This window comes from Dermacentor variabilis, chromosome 9 (assembly GCF_050947875.1).
Source record: "Dermacentor variabilis isolate Ectoservices chromosome 9, ASM5094787v1, whole genome shotgun sequence".
NCBI lineage: Eukaryota > Metazoa > Arthropoda > Arachnida > Ixodida > Ixodidae > Dermacentor > Dermacentor variabilis.
The window spans coordinates 8,858,929-8,875,381 of NC_134576.1; the positions used below are offsets into that span (position 1 = coordinate 8,858,929).

The window sequence follows — 16,453 nt, forward strand, 5'->3', positions numbered from 1 at the left end:
ATTGTTTAGTATTGCTGCTGAGCGCGCGCGTCCGAGCAGCCTGGTTGCATGCAGCACGGCGTGGTTTCGTGAGAAATGTAAACAAGGGAGGAGAGCTGGCCTGATAGGCGGAGCAACGCCATGAACAGCACCAACTTCCGGCTTCCCTTTAGCTATAGCTTCACAAAGAGTGACGTCAGGGCCTCTCCCGAGTTTCCTTCCTCCGTGAGTCGACCCGTCCAACAAACCATGCGGTGACCGTAATCACAGTGATAGTGACAGCATTTTTCACGTATGGCCATCTATTGGCGGCCTCTCGAACTGGCGTGCGGCTTCTTGCAGCCAGTTCCATAGCCAAGCCCAGCCAAGCCCGGTCAAAACTCGTCAAAAACCAAAATGGCGGTTGGAGCGCGTTGCCTACTATACCCCAGGCGGGTTCGGGTTGCGACGCATCATGCGGGAATGTTTTCACAGCTACTACATAACAGCGGGATTCCTTATACATTGGATCCTATGGAAGCTATGCTGGGACCAGATGAAAACGACATAGCAGCCGGGCAAACCCAGCAGTGAGGAACGTAACAGCGGGGTTCTACCGTATATGATTTACTAACCTGCATTGTAAAGATTAGCGAGCCAGATGGCTGCGTTGAGGTGCAGTCATCGATCCCACGGAGTGGTGTTGGTGGCGGATGCACATTTATATTGGACGAGGTGGTTGATGTCGATGATGAAGTGGCCGTCCTTGTAACTGTTGTCAGCGGCAGCCACTGCTCCCCTTGTGGCACGGTCACCTCTGGCGTATTGTTGACCAGCGGCAAGTAGGGGCATCCTGACGCTGCCTAGGAGCACGGCAGAAATGCCAGCCAAGGTCGGTGGGTGGCGAACAGACAGAGCATCGCCTGCATCGCAAAGATTGGCTGCATGGAGGTGCAGTCACCGCAGCCCACCAGCAGGGAGAGGTGCATCTGCTTGCGGCTCAGGCGTCTCTGGGTCGAGAGCAGCACGGGTGGCCACAGGAGCAGGCAGAGACGCCACTTGAGATGCCTCACAAGCAGCTGTTGGCCCAGGGTTCCCCGATGACGGGAACCTCGGTGTGCTAGCCCCTTGCGCGTTGCAGGTTTCCTCTGGACACAGAGTACGGGGACCCGAAGGGACTTTGGCAAGCTTGGATACATTCCAGGTCCTGCCATCACCGAGGCAGAAAGAGGGCTATCCGTTTGCTCCAGCACTTTGCAGGGACTGCCCAACGAAGAGTCTCCCTTGAAGGTGACGGAGTGTTTCGTCACCCGGACAAACTCACCAACTGCGATGTTAGTCTTGTTCGCCACTCGGCGAAAGTCTTTCCGTTTCTTGCTGCTCTCTTGCTTATGCTTCACCCAACAACGCAGCTGACAGAGCTCAGTAACTGGGTGCTCGAAGAAGGAAGACGACGGGTGCACGGCAACATCCAGGCGGGTTCTCAGCAGCCTTCTATGCAGCGACAAAGCCGGGGCAACTCCTGTGGTAACGTTTGGTGTGTACACCGGTAGATGCCAAGGTATTCGATGACCGCTGGGCAATGTTCCAGCAAAGCTGTCTGCACGAAGTTCCCGAAAACGCGGTTGAATTGTTCTACAAGTCCGTTCGCCTGGGGGTAGTACACCGAAGAGTGCGAGAGGTGAATGGCACGATCCTTCAGGAACTGGTTGAATTCTCAGGAACAAAACTGAGGCCCATTGTCATACACGATCTCGTCGGGGTAGCCCTCTCGAGAAAATACTGAGAGCAGAAAGATTTTCACTGTGCACGTCGACACCTCACTGCAAAACTGTACTTCAGGCCATTTGGAAAAGTAGTCTATGAAGGTGATAGTGAACCTGCAATCGTGCAGCGCTCTTTCCATGGGACCGAAGATGTTGATGGTGACCTTCTGCCATGGACACTCTGGCAGAGAAACAGGTTGCAACAGAGTTACTGCTGTCCTGGCCTGGGAGGCTGGGCAGTTGTGGATGGCAATTTTCACATGCTTGGCCATGCCAGGCCACCAAAACCACTCTCATGAAGTCATGCCTTTGTGCACGGTGGAAATGACCTGTGGGGTAAGGGAACGAGGAACTATGATGCCGTTTCTCACGTAAAAGCAGGTCGTTGACCACAGACAGTTCTTCGCACACGGCGAAGAATGGTTGAAGTTCACCCGACATAGACTTGTGGAGAGACCAACATGACCTAAGCCTTGACTTGCTTCACGGTAGCATCTTCACGCAGGGACTGCTGGAACTGTTTTTTGGTGAGGCCGAGTGAAGCAATGAGAAACACGACCTCTTCGTTGAACGAAGCATCTTCTTGCGAAACAGACACTGGAAGGAGGGACAGTGCATCCGCAACTTGATTTTCTGACCCTTTGCGGTATTCCATCGTATAGTTGTAGCACAGAAGATGCTCTGACCAGCGTACAATGCAAAATGGGTGTCTTCCTGAGTCTTGAGACGACAGAAGAGAGACCAAGGCTGGGTGATTCGTACGAAGTGTGGAGTGCCGTCCCCAGAGGTATGTGTGCCAACGCTCGCCGGCCCACACGCACGTGATTGCTTCTTGTTCACTAACTTCATACTTCCTCTCTGCTGGGGAGAGTGTGCGAGATGCGAAGGCGACTGTGCGTAGCTGGCGCTTATCCATTTGTTGGAGAATGGCACCAAAGCCGCAGTCGGAAGCATCCGTGGAGACAACCACCGGAAGAGTGGGATCAAACATCGGGAGCACTTTGGTGGACAACAGGAACTTGACCTTCCGAAAACTAGCGTCGATGACATCGCTCCAGATGAAGGTATGATTCTTGCGGAGCAGAGCACGCATTGGATGCACGACGCCAGCGAGGCAGGGAACAAACTTAGTGTAGTACTCGACTAGGCCGAGAAACAAATGCAAACCAGTGGCGTCAGTAGGAGCGGGAGTGTTCAGGATAGAATTTACTCTCTCTGGCAGCGGTAAGATGCCTTGGGCAGTGCCCCTTTGGCGCAAGAAAGACAATTCTTCGATGCAAAAGGTACACTTTTGATTGAGCTCGAGTCCAACTGCCTCGATGCGGTGCAGAACAGCGGCCAAGTTCGTTAGGGGCTCTTGTTGTTCGGTCTTGCCAAACACAGTGATATCTTCAATGTAGAACACAACGCTGAAGCACCTTTTGAGAATCTGCGACACTAACTGCTGGAAGGCTGTGGGGGCGGATGCCAGCCCAAAGCATACCCCCCTTGAAACGGAACAGTCTGTCGTGAGTCACGAATGCAGTCTCGACTCTAAGGATGCAGTAGAACCTGGTGGTAGGTGGATGCAAGATCCATCTTGGAGAAGGTAGTGGCACCGATGAGGCTGTTCAGGAGCTCTTCAGTGTGACGAAGCAGGAAGCTGTCGACGATGACTACTCTGTTAGGTTCCTGGAGGCATAGAGTTTCTCACTATAACACCTAGAGGGTAATCTGGCGCCACCGTCTATGGGAGTTTCTTAAGGGGGCACCGTGCCGTCATGGGAATGCTGGTATATGTGTCTGCGAGGCTCGTGTTGGCTGGTGTTGTAAGAGGCTTCGTCTAAAACGTGGATATGGCTACGCAAATAACGCGTTCTCAAAGTAAAATCTTCATAAAATGTTTCCATTCACGCATATTACATCTTTACTCACCCACCATGCATGACCAAGCGAAGAAAAGCAAGAACAGACGACCAAATGTTTCAAAGCGAGCGCGAACCTTGTCGTCTGTCCTCCAACTTTAGCGGCCCGCTGATACTTTTTACGTAACATGTAGTCATACACACAATAACAAGTTCTCATAGTTAAACAAAACATGTTTTCGCGTAATAATAAAGCTAAAACAGCTTTCCATGTGCTGTTCTAGTAGAAAATGAATCATTGTGACAGACGGAACGGTACTTGCCAAGCGCGTCTTCAAGGTGTACTGTGTCTACGAGAACGATGTCAATCCGAATCCACAATATACCGGCATTCCCATGCATACCACAGCGCAGCAGCGCCAGATTTCCCTCTAGGTAATGTAGTGAGAAACTCTATGCCTGGAGGTAAACACAGAGTCCAATGCCGCCATCCTTCCTTACCATGACGATGGGGGACACACCCACTCCGAGGCATTAACGCGCTCAATGACATCCAGTTCTTCCAACCGACGGAGCTCTTCCGAAACTTGAGATTGGAGTGTCAGTGGGAGGCGCCATAGTTTCGATGCCACAGGAGGCACCGCGAGTCAGATCTTGATCCGATAGACGAAACCCTTGGCGAGACCAAGGCCTGGGGCAAAGAGGGAGCCAAACTCACTAGGCAGGGTCTTCGGAAGAGGTTTGGGTGGTGAGACAGGCCTGAGAGCTGGGCCACGTCGAGTGTTGCTGGCATGGTCGTTGTCTCGCAGCGATGCAGAGACAGCTCTTCAATGTGCAGGTCCAAGGCCTTGATCGCATGAATTCCGAGGATGGATGTGCCTTTCGGCACAACATAGAACAAGAGGTAGGCCGTGCATCCCTTGAACATGGCCTCCATGAAGAAGCAACCACGTATGGGAATGAAGCGCTTAGAGTAATCGAGAAGCTTCACTCGCAGAGTGGAAAGAAGTGACTCGCCAACAAAATACTGCTGGAAAATGTTCTGTACCAGAATGGAAACAGACGATCCAGGGTCGACAAGAAACTTCAAGGACTTGCCGGCAACGAAAACGTCAACGAAAATGTCAGCTTCAGCAGGATCGACCACTGTAAGAACACTTAAACATTCAGCATCATCGGGCGGGTCCTGGCAGTCTGTTTCACTGATGGCAACAGTGTAATGACGCTGTCGCTTGTTACAGACTGAGTGGAAGTGCCCAAGGCGGCCATAGTCAAAGCAGTGCTGACCTTGTGCTGGGCAGGAAGATTACGAGGGGCGGTGCTGGCGGAACCGCAATTAAAACAGTGCGGTTACGCCTTGTTCGAGTTGCGAGAGCGCTCAGGGGAAGTAAACCGACGGGGAGATGAGCGCAGCCGCATGGTATTCCCTGAATGCCAAATGCCTCATAAATAACTGCTGAACGTTTCCAGGTGCAAGCTCACAAACTTGCTGAGTGGCCTGCTCCAGTTGCTGTGCTGTGATGTGATGCCTTCTAATAACTGATCACAATGGGAGACGTCAAAGGCGACAATGAAGCAGCAAGCTCTTGTAAAGCAGCAAGCTCTTTTAAAGCAGCGACGTGTATCTTTGCCTGGTTGCTGGGTACGGCGACGGAAGCAATGGCGTTCTACGATGACATTGCTTGCCGAGGCAAAATAGTGCGTTAGCGCAGCAACGGTTTGGTCGTATAATGATGGGGGCAGTGGGCAACTTTTTGGCCTCAACAGAAGCTGTCGCGGTAGAAGTCCGCGGGGTGAGATCAGAAATGTAGGATGGCAGAGCAAAGAAAATGCGCTGACCTTGAATTCCCAGGCTGTGTAACAGGAGGGCTTTGCGTCTTTCTGGCAGGAAGTCAGATGCTCCGGATGAAAAAAGAAAGGTGTCAAACATGCATTGCTGCCATGGAACCGGTGGGTGGCCCTGCGCAGACAGAAACGGTGGCGGTGGAGCGAGGCTGGAAAAACCAATGACGTGGCCGGCGGGGCTGCAGGGGAGATATCGCCTGCAGAAAAAAAATTAGAATGATCTCGAACCCCCGTTGCCAATGTGGTATCGCGGCCTGCAAAATGACAAAGAAGAGAGCCAGCCAGCCATAAGCCAATGAATGATCCCCTTTAATTTCTACGCCCAATTATATACATGGGGACAACAGTGGCACAGTCGTTCACAGGGTTTGCAGACGGGGTATCGAAACCAAAACTAATGACACAACAAGGAGGTGCTAGCGTCTATTCAAGACTGAGAACAAGAATATAGTTGCACAAACTACTTCAACTATTGTGCTGCACGTCATAAAATTATTAAAAAGTTCATTAAAACATTTTCGCTGCAGCCAAGGCCCATCTTTCTTCGAACTAGCGAGACTAGCTCTCCACCACTTGGGAGATGTGTGGTTCACCCTTGTGACATGAGCTTGCAACTGACTGACTGACTGCCCAAGGGCCCGAGAGTGGATCCACGCTAGTTGAGCTGAGTCACTATTGGCCTCTTGTGTGTTTCCCCCATTTTCCGGTTTTTGCCTCAGTTGTGCGGAACGCTCTGCCACTCTGGTTTTGTAGGTGTCTGTTGTCGGTGCCATTGTCGGTGTGTATGACTAAAGTGAATAAACACCATAAGGCCCACCATGGTCACAACTTGCTGCAAACAGTGGGTTAGGGGTCACAGCTCTAAGTGTTAAGGCTGCAGCAAACGTGCTAGTAAGTGACTGGCGCAGTGTGATCCAGAGAAGGGTCAGGTATGCACGTGCAAACTTGAGTAACGCCCCTATAAATTTCATGTGCCATTGGGTGCCAGTACACTAATTACACCTTCTCTAGCTGTGGCTGATAGCTCCAGCAGTCATGATTACTGTGCTTTTGTTGCAGGTCCCGAAGATGCCCTGCTGCCCCTTGGCCCCCCCCACATGTATGGAGGATACCTGCCACCACCCTTGCAGGTGCGGGCTGAAACCTTATGCCATTTGGCCAGGGCCTCTCACCAGGTTGAGCCATGGCAGAGAAATTGCACTGCACAGGTCATGTGTGCAAAATATTACTCTGATAAAGAAGGGACGTAGAATGTCACTAACAATCAAATGTTTATTTTTCCTGCAGCATTAGTCATGTGCCAATACAGTCAAACCTGACTATATCGAATGGTGTTGGGCTGCTGAGCACGAGGTCGCGGGATCGAATCCCGGCCACGGCGGCCGCATTTCGATGGGGGCGAAATGCGAAAACACCCGTGTGCTTAGATTTAGGTGCACGTTAAAGAACCCCAGGTGGTCAAAATTTCCGGAGTCCTCCACTACGGCGTGCCTTATAATCAGAAAGTGGTTTTGGCACGTAAAACCCCAAATATTATTATTATTGACTATATCGAACCCGTTTATGTCTAATTATTCTGTATATCGAACAATTTATGAACACAGTATAGTCACAATGAGTATATATAGCAAAAATTACATTTGGATTGAACAGAAATAGCTATGACTACCGATATATTGAATGTTAAGAGGCACAAAAGTGCCCCCAGAAGTTGGCTTTCCCTCGCGACAGAGGGGAAACCCGGGGGCGCGGCTCCATCCAACCGCTCTCCCTACCATGCCGTGTCAGACGAACCGTTCAACACCCCCCCTGCAAAAGATGGTCCTGGCCTGTCCGCAGCACTTGCTCAGGTAGCCAATCAGAGGCTCTTGTGCCCTCATCATGGCGCAAGTGCGAGTTGTCTCGCTGCTTTTCTGGTTCATTGTGTTAGCGCCTTGTGGGCCTTCTCCCGCAGTGTTGCTGTGTAAAGCGGCAGAATTTGAGTTTTGTCATGAAGCTCGAAATCGTAAATCGAGTCGAACACGGTGAGAAGTAGGATGTCGCCACAGCGTGCAAGATTCCGAGAAGCACTCTCAGCACAATATTGAAGAATAATGGGGAGATTAGGGCTAAAGTGGACAAACATCCCAGCGTCCATGGCACCCGACGCATGCGCACGGCTGTGTGCGAGTGTTTCGTCTGAAATTGCTTCAGACGGGCTAGCGTGCCCAGTGGGGACTGAAAATTCTGATGAGCGCGGCGAAGCAGTTGCCAGTTTTGCCGAAACTTGGAGCGAGCTGTCAGACTTTCCGGAAGCTGTTGACAAATCAACTAGCGACGAGTTTGTGAGTACGGATGATGGTGTCGCAACCACGGGAGAGCCCAAAAACAAAGACTACATTGCTGACATCGTACCGAGCACAAGTGAAAGTAGGCACAATGAGGAAAGCAGCGGCGATCCTTTGCTCACATCCTCCGAGGTGATTGGTGAACTCGCACTAGTTCGGCGCCTCTGCATGAATGTGGAAATGTGCGTGCGTCGTAGGCTGTGAAATTGCCCTAGCAGAAGAAAATACAGGACTATTTCATGTGAAACTAAGCTAGTTTCATCAGTGAAGTGATTTTATAAATGGTATGCGCTTTTATGACACCCAATTCTTTAGCAGGCTTGTATCGAATGATGCCCTATGTCAAACTGATAGGCGTTTTTTGGGCGTTCGATATACCCGGGTTCGACGGTATAATGTTACTGGATGGCTTTGCCTGCAGGTGTTACCCTGGCATTCTAACGAAGCATTGTGTGAAAGTCTGCATGCACAAGCACTCAGATAAGGTCATTAATCAAGCAAGGGATGGCCATTTGGTACTGCATTGCATTGAATTGCTTTTAGCCACTTTTGAAAGATTGCACCATTGTGTGAAATCACCATGACAGTATGCACAACTGTCATCCGAAGCCCTCCACATCTATGCTCAGGGTGCGCTTAGGTCCTTGAAGGTCCTGGATTTTTTTTCAACTGCTTCAAAAAATTCGACAAGATCTTCGTACACATGGCACCTGGCTCGAGCGCAGGTAGCATGCGGGAATCAGAGGCACAACGACCATCATGGCATTACGAACGGGACGATATACCCATTGGCCCAAGTTAATAGAAAATTTGGTCCACTGGATCAGCATAAGTTCTTTTCATGGTAATAATTTCATGCTGTGCGTGCATGCATATGTGTTGTGAATTTATGTTCTTGTCGTGCATGACATAACATTCATGGGAGTTATGTCGTGGCTTGACTTATGTCGTGGCATGATATGGTATTAATGTCAATTATGTTATAACTGGCATATCAGTCATTCATGTTACACATGCATGTCATGTCATCCAAGTTATGACACGATTGTCATTCATGTCAGGTCCATTTTTTAACAACTTGTGTATCAGGATATCCATGACATTAATGAAATGACATGCATTACATGAATGACCTGTATGTCACAAAGTAATTGTCGTGAATTGCATAAGTGATTATAGGTAATGGCATTGTGGTCATTTCTTTGACTGGATGTATCAGGATATATGTGACAAGACAGGTGTGCAAGACACGAAAAGAATTACATGTCATTACATGCTCATTCATGTCATCGCACTGATATCATCCGTGTCAGGCCATGCATGCATGCAATTGACATCCTGATATGCTATACAGGTTGTCCCACATAACCTGAGCCATAGTTACTGATACTGACACTATTACTGATACGGAAGAAACTGTTTCAATGCATGTAATGTACTCATGAGAAGAAAACAATATCGCGTTCGGCTTGCTCCGCCGGCTGCCATTTTTGTTTTGTTGTCCCACCCTACATACAGCGGCGGCTGCCTATTTGTTGACCTGTTGTCATCCCGCAGCAAACCTGAGATGAAAAAAAAAAATTCGTTTTGCGGGAAATTTAACCCACGTATGTTCGCACCCCTGATTTTGCATCAATTTTTTTTTTTTTACAAGAAAGTGCAATAATTATGTGAGTAAATGCAGTAAATCCGACCAACTATGGTTTAACGAGGTTTCACTGTAATATCTGCTCAAAATACAACAGCCTTATGGAAACGCTGGGTCAAATATGCTGTACTAAGCGACTCGTTCTTCGATGTCACTCCTCAAACGGCCTGTGTACTACCCGCACTCCTCCCCCACACCCCATGCACTGAGCCCCCTTCAGCCAGTCGCTTCATGCATATCTTGTTCACACTTCATTGACCTGAAACACACATCTCAGGCCAGTCTCAACAAAGCGTTAGTTGCTTTCAATAGCCCAGCATTGTGGAGTGGCAATTCAGGAATTGGAATGATTCCAGAAGTATTACTCATTTTTATAAACCCAAAATGGAATGTGAATGGAATGGGAGCTCGAGATTCTGGAATAGAGTTAAAATGGAATGGCACATAATCCCAGAGCGCTAAATGTTGGCGAGCCTACAAAGCCGATAGATTTGCCAATTAGTCTGTTGGACTAGAATTGGTCAATTTATTACATTTCGAAATTTTTGCTCGCTACTAGAGGTAGGCAAATATGAATTGAATAGGAATAGCAAGTATAGAATATTAAATTGAAAAATTTTGAGGACGCTTAAGCTTCACCTTTAAGAGTGGAATGCGATAGTGTCATGTGGTAGTCACAGTCAAGAACACAGTGGCAAAACTGTGAATGGCAAAACTAACTTTTTATTGGGTGACCCTGTGCCCCGAAAAACAGGCTACACTCAAAGCAGAATGACAGCGGCAAACAGTCTGCGATCGATGAAAATCTGATCAGCGGGTCAAGTGCGTCAGCTTTTATACATTAGTCATCAAATGTTCCAGAGCAATCGCTAGTGCCCGCATGTCTTCCAGAAAGTACTACACAAGGTTCAGTGACAACAGACAGCGGATAGAACCATCGATGCCATTTGAGAAACTTCCGATATGTGCGGGCGCTGAGCGATAATATTTGTTAGACTGAATGGCACTCAGCCGAGAAAAATAAACAAGTACACATGTCGGTACCTTCCCTTTGAAAAGCATCGTCCCAATGCTATAATCACGAAAATGAAAACAAAACTATGCATAATAAAGAAAACACAACAACAACAACAAAGGATGTCCCTAAGTTTGCCAGCGGGCATAAAAACGCTTAAGATGCGCCACGTGGATGACATCTACCATGTCACTGCGAGACGTCTGGAAAACTAAAACTGGGCCTGCATCTTGATATGGCAAATTATTCATAACTTGCTGTGTGTTGGCGTGGCGCAGTGGTAACGTAGTGGGCTTAGGATCTGTAAGTCAGATGATCGAATCCTAGTGGAAACGTTTTTATTTTTACTTTCTTCTTCTTTTCTTTTTATTGAACTAAAACACTCTCTGGTTCCTTTCTGTATTAAAATAGATATATACTATATATACGGTTGCCAGGGACTGCGTATTCCACGCGCTAAGCTGCTTTTCGCATCAGTGTGCAGCACCTGCCCAGTGTCCCAGCATGGAGCACGCAACACTGAGCCCATAATCCAGCATGGAAATGGATATGAGATGCTGAGTTTCGCAGTAGGGCATCCAATCTGATTTTGATTCTATATAAGTTTTATAAGACACACCGACAAAAAATTAAGAAAATAAATGACTTGTACATTGGAAAACACAGCAATCGAATAATACATTCCACTTCGTCGCCTGTCTTGCTTCAAGTAGTCACTGTGGTTTAACATATCCCTGAATCGCATCTTTCCCGAGTAGAAATTGCGTAAAACAGTTATAGCTCACCTGGCAATTGCTGCTGACTGCAAATGTGTGCTCAGCGGTACACTTTTTTTTTTTCATGAACACTTCCTTCTTCACTCTCCACTAATCTGCGAATATCTTGGCCCACAGAGCAAGCTAAACCTAATTATGTACCCTCCGCGATGGTGTTATCTTCACCAAAGCCTTTCTCGTGTTCCTGGGATACTAAAGCTTCTTCTCTATAAGACCAAGCTGGGGGACGCTTCATCCGTTTGGGACCTGCATACGCAATTACTCATTAAAACCATCGAAGCCTTTCGGAATTAGTCTATTCGCTTTATCACAGCTGAATATTCTCGCATGTCTTGTGTTACAAGTATGAAGAGAACATTAAGCCTTTCTGATCTTTGCACTCGTCATGTCATGAATTGTCTTTTTAACGCTCCTAACTGTGTGTGTCAATCTACATGTGTCGATCACCATATTAAAATTTGTATATTTCATCGTGCTAGAACAAGAACTACTCTGCCTCGTTTATCCCAAAAGCTAGTCCAGACTGGAACCGCCTGCCCATCACCATCGTCTCCATTATGGACTGTGGTGATTTTAAGTCTTCAATTCCCGCTCATTTTTTTGCAGTGTATTTTATGAATATATATGTATTTTTCCCACTCCCCTCAGTAAAGTTAAAGTGGCCCTGAGAGTTAACCAAACATATAAAATAAATAAAAAAGTCACTGATGGACTTGCATGCTGTTGACACATCTAAAACGACCTGCTGCAAGGAAAACATCATTTGTTGTAGCGTAAAAGATAAAACTGCAACATGACTGGACTGCAAGAAACCGTAAAATGCAGGCTGCTAGCAAAAGTCACAGGTTGTCAGTAGGCTTCCACCTCCAAACTGAAAACAAAGCTAGGAATGCTAATTTTGTTTCTGCATTGCTTTGGAAATGTTTGCACATTGTTTTACCTGTGATAATTTGCAATACTTTGGGATACTTTACTTATCAGAAGGACAAAAAATGAGGCGACTTTAACAGTTAGTTATATGTTTAGTTAGTTTCGGTATTCAAAAATATGGAATAGATCATTTTCGAATACAAATAGTTAATGCCTAATACTCTATTTGAAACTCCTAATCAAATACTATTACATACTCCTACTCAATAGCCCTACTCAATACGACTCTTTCAGTATCTGCCTGTAAGTGACTATGTCTGCTGTGGTAATTGTAAACAGCACTGTATTCTACATATTCTGCACTTATGATGGCTTGGAAACCTTTCTGTGGAAAATGTGGAAGTGCATTGAAATATAGTAATGTTTAGTTAAGAGTTAAGTTGTTTGCTTAGCTTAGCTTTTAACATTTAACTTTTTAAATTTAATTAACATTTAATTAAGGAGTTAAGTTGTGAAGCATTATAAGATTTAGCAGGAGCATACTTGACCCGTGGCAAAGGAATGGAGGCCAAAAACAGCCGTGTCGCAAGCATTTTCACCCTGCGCAGCTCCACAGTGATTTGGGAAGCGCGTCATGTTTTTTTGCACTGTCAAATATCCAGAATGCACGATAACAGGCCATCAGAGCTGGAAAACAGTGCCCATTAATGTGCCAGTAAATGTGAAACAAGAAAAGGCAGCAGGCATTCCTTCTGCTCGGAGCTCGTTTACTGTTACGACAGTATTATGCAACTGTAACGAATATTCATGTTCATATTCACACAAGAGTTGTCCACTTCTCTACTCTTGCGTCCTGTCTGCACGCCTCACTTCTTTTTTGCATAATGTAAAGACCACTGTCTTAATTTATCTTGCCTGCTTTTTCCTCAAATAATTGCACTCGCTCACTATTGGGGACACAGTGTAAAATTATTTTGTACTTTGCTTTAGTCGAATGATAACAGTATATTGGTGTGTGCAGGTTCCCTTTGGCGCAACCCCTCACTCTGCAGCAACAAGCCTGCCATCATCGCACCGGCCAGGTTACTTCCACCACAGCTAGACCACGGTCTGCAGAAGACTTGTACATATAAGAAGGCCTGGAACCGCTCGCATTGTTTTTGCGCTTTTGAGTGGGATGGCCCTCGAATGCCAGTTGATGACAGCAGGACTGGGCACGGCATCAAGGTGGTGCTGTCAGACATGCCAGACCATTCCAAGGCACCCTTGTTGACACATCCTCCTGTGTTTTCCGCAGCGCTCTCGTGTGAGGTGCAGTCGCATCCATTGTGTACATAGCTATACATAGCCTCCCAACGTGTCTCTTGTCATGTCACAATTTTCAGTGGGTTGACCAGTGAACGTTTTATCTGGTTCCCTTGCCGGCCATCTTTTGAGGCTTGCGTTGCTGCAGTGTGGCTGCAGCATGCCTGTGTGTTGGGCAGACTGCATTTGTACATAGTGTACATAAGAAGGCCTATTTATCACCACTGATTCCGACATGTACAGGTGTTTTTAGTTACGCTGAACGAGACCAGAGCAGGTGTGGAAATTTGGAATTCTGTGTTGTACAGTTTATCTGACTGCTGCTGCATGTGCCTGCCCAAGGTGACTTGTTGTGTGAGCTTTATTAAAGTGCTGTTTTGATGTGTTACTTGGTGGTGCAGAACACTGGTGGCTTGGCTGACGTGTGGGTTGCCCCTAGGACGATGTGTGCAACCTCTACTCTCAATAATGTTGCCATTTATCAAACTGTACTGCTCTGGTTTTGTCTACGGGCAGTGGTGTTGGCGATGCCAGCTTTTATCCTCTTTTTGATGTTGCCATGTGCTTTGTAATCCTGTTGCACTCAGGATTTGATTGATGTGGTAGAGCCTGCCTCTCACCTCTTTTAATTTTCCTGTGTGTCTGGCAAAAGCTAAATTGACAACAGCCTGCGTGATAACTTATTTTATATACCCTGGGCTCAACATGTGTGTCCTTATGCGAGCAGTGCGGGAAGCCACGTGCCGGCTGCGAAGCACCTCCCAACGCTGTAAATAATAAACAAGGCTGCCTTCTTGAGTCGTGCGTTTGCTGGCACCTGTGAACATGGATGCTTTCACCGAGCACATCAGTGCGCAAGTGCCCACAAAATGCTGCTATGTGGCCCACACTCTCGGCATTTGCATTTCTTGCTTGGCCTACGTACTGCGGAGGCGATCTGTGCCTTTTGTCAGTCTCGAGCAAAACCACCTTCAGACGATTTTAACATGTTGATGAACTCGGCACACAAACGTACGCCACAAAGGAAAACACTGTCCTTGTTTTGTTTACTCGTGCAGTTGATCATAACAGAAATGCAACAGCAGAATGTAAACACAACACAGATCCACGGGACAGAGCGTTCTGTCCAATATGTACCAAACAGCCCAAATTAACATACCGTTAAAGAAACGGAACCACTAACCTACCAAGATGCCATTGAAGTGCTTGTTAAATACCAGTTACAGATGCTTACTGTCAACGATATAAACTTGCTGCTGAAAATTTGTTCAATTTGTTTTGAAGGGCAAGGTTACCCACAAACTTCGTCACTTTAAATTTACAGTTGCCTCCTACATAAAACATTGTTGTATGATCTTGAACGCTTCTGAAAATAACATTTTTGAGAAAACGCAAACATTGCAGAGAAAGAACACAAGTTTTGGTCAGCATTTAAGCTTAAAAAGCAGCAAAGGTGCATTCACAAGGTTCTCTTTAGAATAAATTTTTCTTGTAACTAATGTTTAAAAATAGTACTTATTCTGTTTTAACAGCTGCAAGAGCTATACCGCTCTTCACATTAGCTTTTAGAACAGTTTCTCACATCACACACACACAACTGATTTCAGGTGCTTTCAAAACTTTACCGATTGATTCGCGGGTGCTAGTTGGAATCAGTTGGTGCAGGACAGGGGTAATTGGAGATCGCAGGGAGAGGCCTTCGTCCTGCAATGGACACAAAACAGCTGGATGATGATGATGACTGATTGGAAATACAACTAAATGGCCTACCACAGAGCTCATTGTAGGCCGTGAAGCCATGTTTTGATCAACAGGCTCACCATTCCTGCTAATTGAAAATGCTTGATTTTCACCCTGGAATACTTAATTGAATTCTTTGGTTGACAAATTGGACTCCCATGCAGGAAGTTGGTTGATGAAATCGCATGTAGAGAACTTCCCTTTTTCATGCCACCTCAGGAAAATGTGCAGCTGCATACAGAAGGATTCACGGGTTCAATGGTTTCGGCTATTCTGCACCAGTTAAAACAAGACATCAACAGTGTCTTTTTATGACTCCCTCTTAAAAGCAAGCAGTGAATACAGGAAAAATTGATTACAGAGGTACTGATGCGAAAATTGTGTCCCACCATTATGACATGGAGCCTCAATTCCTTGAGCACCACTAATAAATGTTAAGTCACATTTTATGCAACTAGCAAGTAGGGCTGCACATCAAGTGCAGCCCTCCTTGTGAAGCAGGAGGCCATCCACATTACCAAAGCCAGCTGGTGCTCATGCGTTTCCACAACTCGAGCACAAGCCACTTTGTATTAGTTGACATTTGTACAATGACAGTTTCATTGAAAACTTCCATATTCACCCTTGCAAATGTGGATGTCTCTTGGAAATGCCGTACTCCCTGAATGGTCTCAGCTTTCAGCAGCATGGTCATCATAGTGTGTGTGCATGTATTGGTTGTGTCTGGTACCATGAGACTGCCACATCAAGTTTTGCTAACATGGTTACACTTCTGTTTCACATCCAAAGTCATGTTGCACTTGGAGTATGATTTGAAGAGGGAGGGGTGATGATTACACAAGTGTCCACCTAGTTACAGCAGTCCTAGTTTTACTGTTCATTTCAGCTGCTGATGATTGACTTGGCTGGGGAACTAGCAAGAAGGAGAAAGCTTCCCCTCAGCCAGTCTCCTCCACTGGTACAGCTCCAGTGAATCAGTGGCAACTGCAATGCAGTCCACTAGGTGGGCACTTACAGAATACCCCCCTAGTCACACTAAACTTGTCGAACACTGTTGGATGATGGGGAATAGCTTCGACCTTGACAATGCGATGACTCTGGCCCGAGAGCAAGAGTGGAGGAAAACTTATGGATTCACGATTCATCCATCATGACCGCATACAACACTAACCGTGTGGCCCCCTGCGGGACGTTTACAAGGACGTGTGGGATGAGTAGACTGGACCTCCCCTCATTTGTGTCTGTGTATGCCACCTGCATAGGTGGCAAAACGTCTATACCCTTTTGTTTTAATTTGTTATGTTAAGTTAGAGTAAACCTATTTTCAATCATGAATTCACCCGGCTTTTGGAACACCTT

The 16,453-nt window shown here is 46.7% G+C and overlaps 1 protein-coding gene across 7 annotated transcripts in view; it reads left to right on the forward strand.

The window, feature by feature from the left end:
- Positions 1-14,152, forward strand: part of LOC142558600 (uncharacterized) — a 473,120-nt gene extending 458,968 nt beyond the window's left edge. For 5 of the 7 annotated variants that reach the window (XM_075670756.1, XM_075670751.1, XM_075670758.1 and 2 more), the window contains one exon: positions 13,071-14,152. In XM_075670756.1, the coding sequence (XP_075526871.1) occupies positions 13,071-13,387 (317 nt within the window). In that variant the 3' untranslated portion in view covers positions 13,388-14,152. Of the gene's footprint in view, positions 1-6,472; positions 6,622-13,070 lie in introns of all 7 variants that reach the window. The other 2 variants (XM_075670754.1, XM_075670757.1) reach the window with 2 other exon arrangements.
- The last annotated feature ends 2,301 nt before the right edge of the window (positions 14,153-16,453 follow it).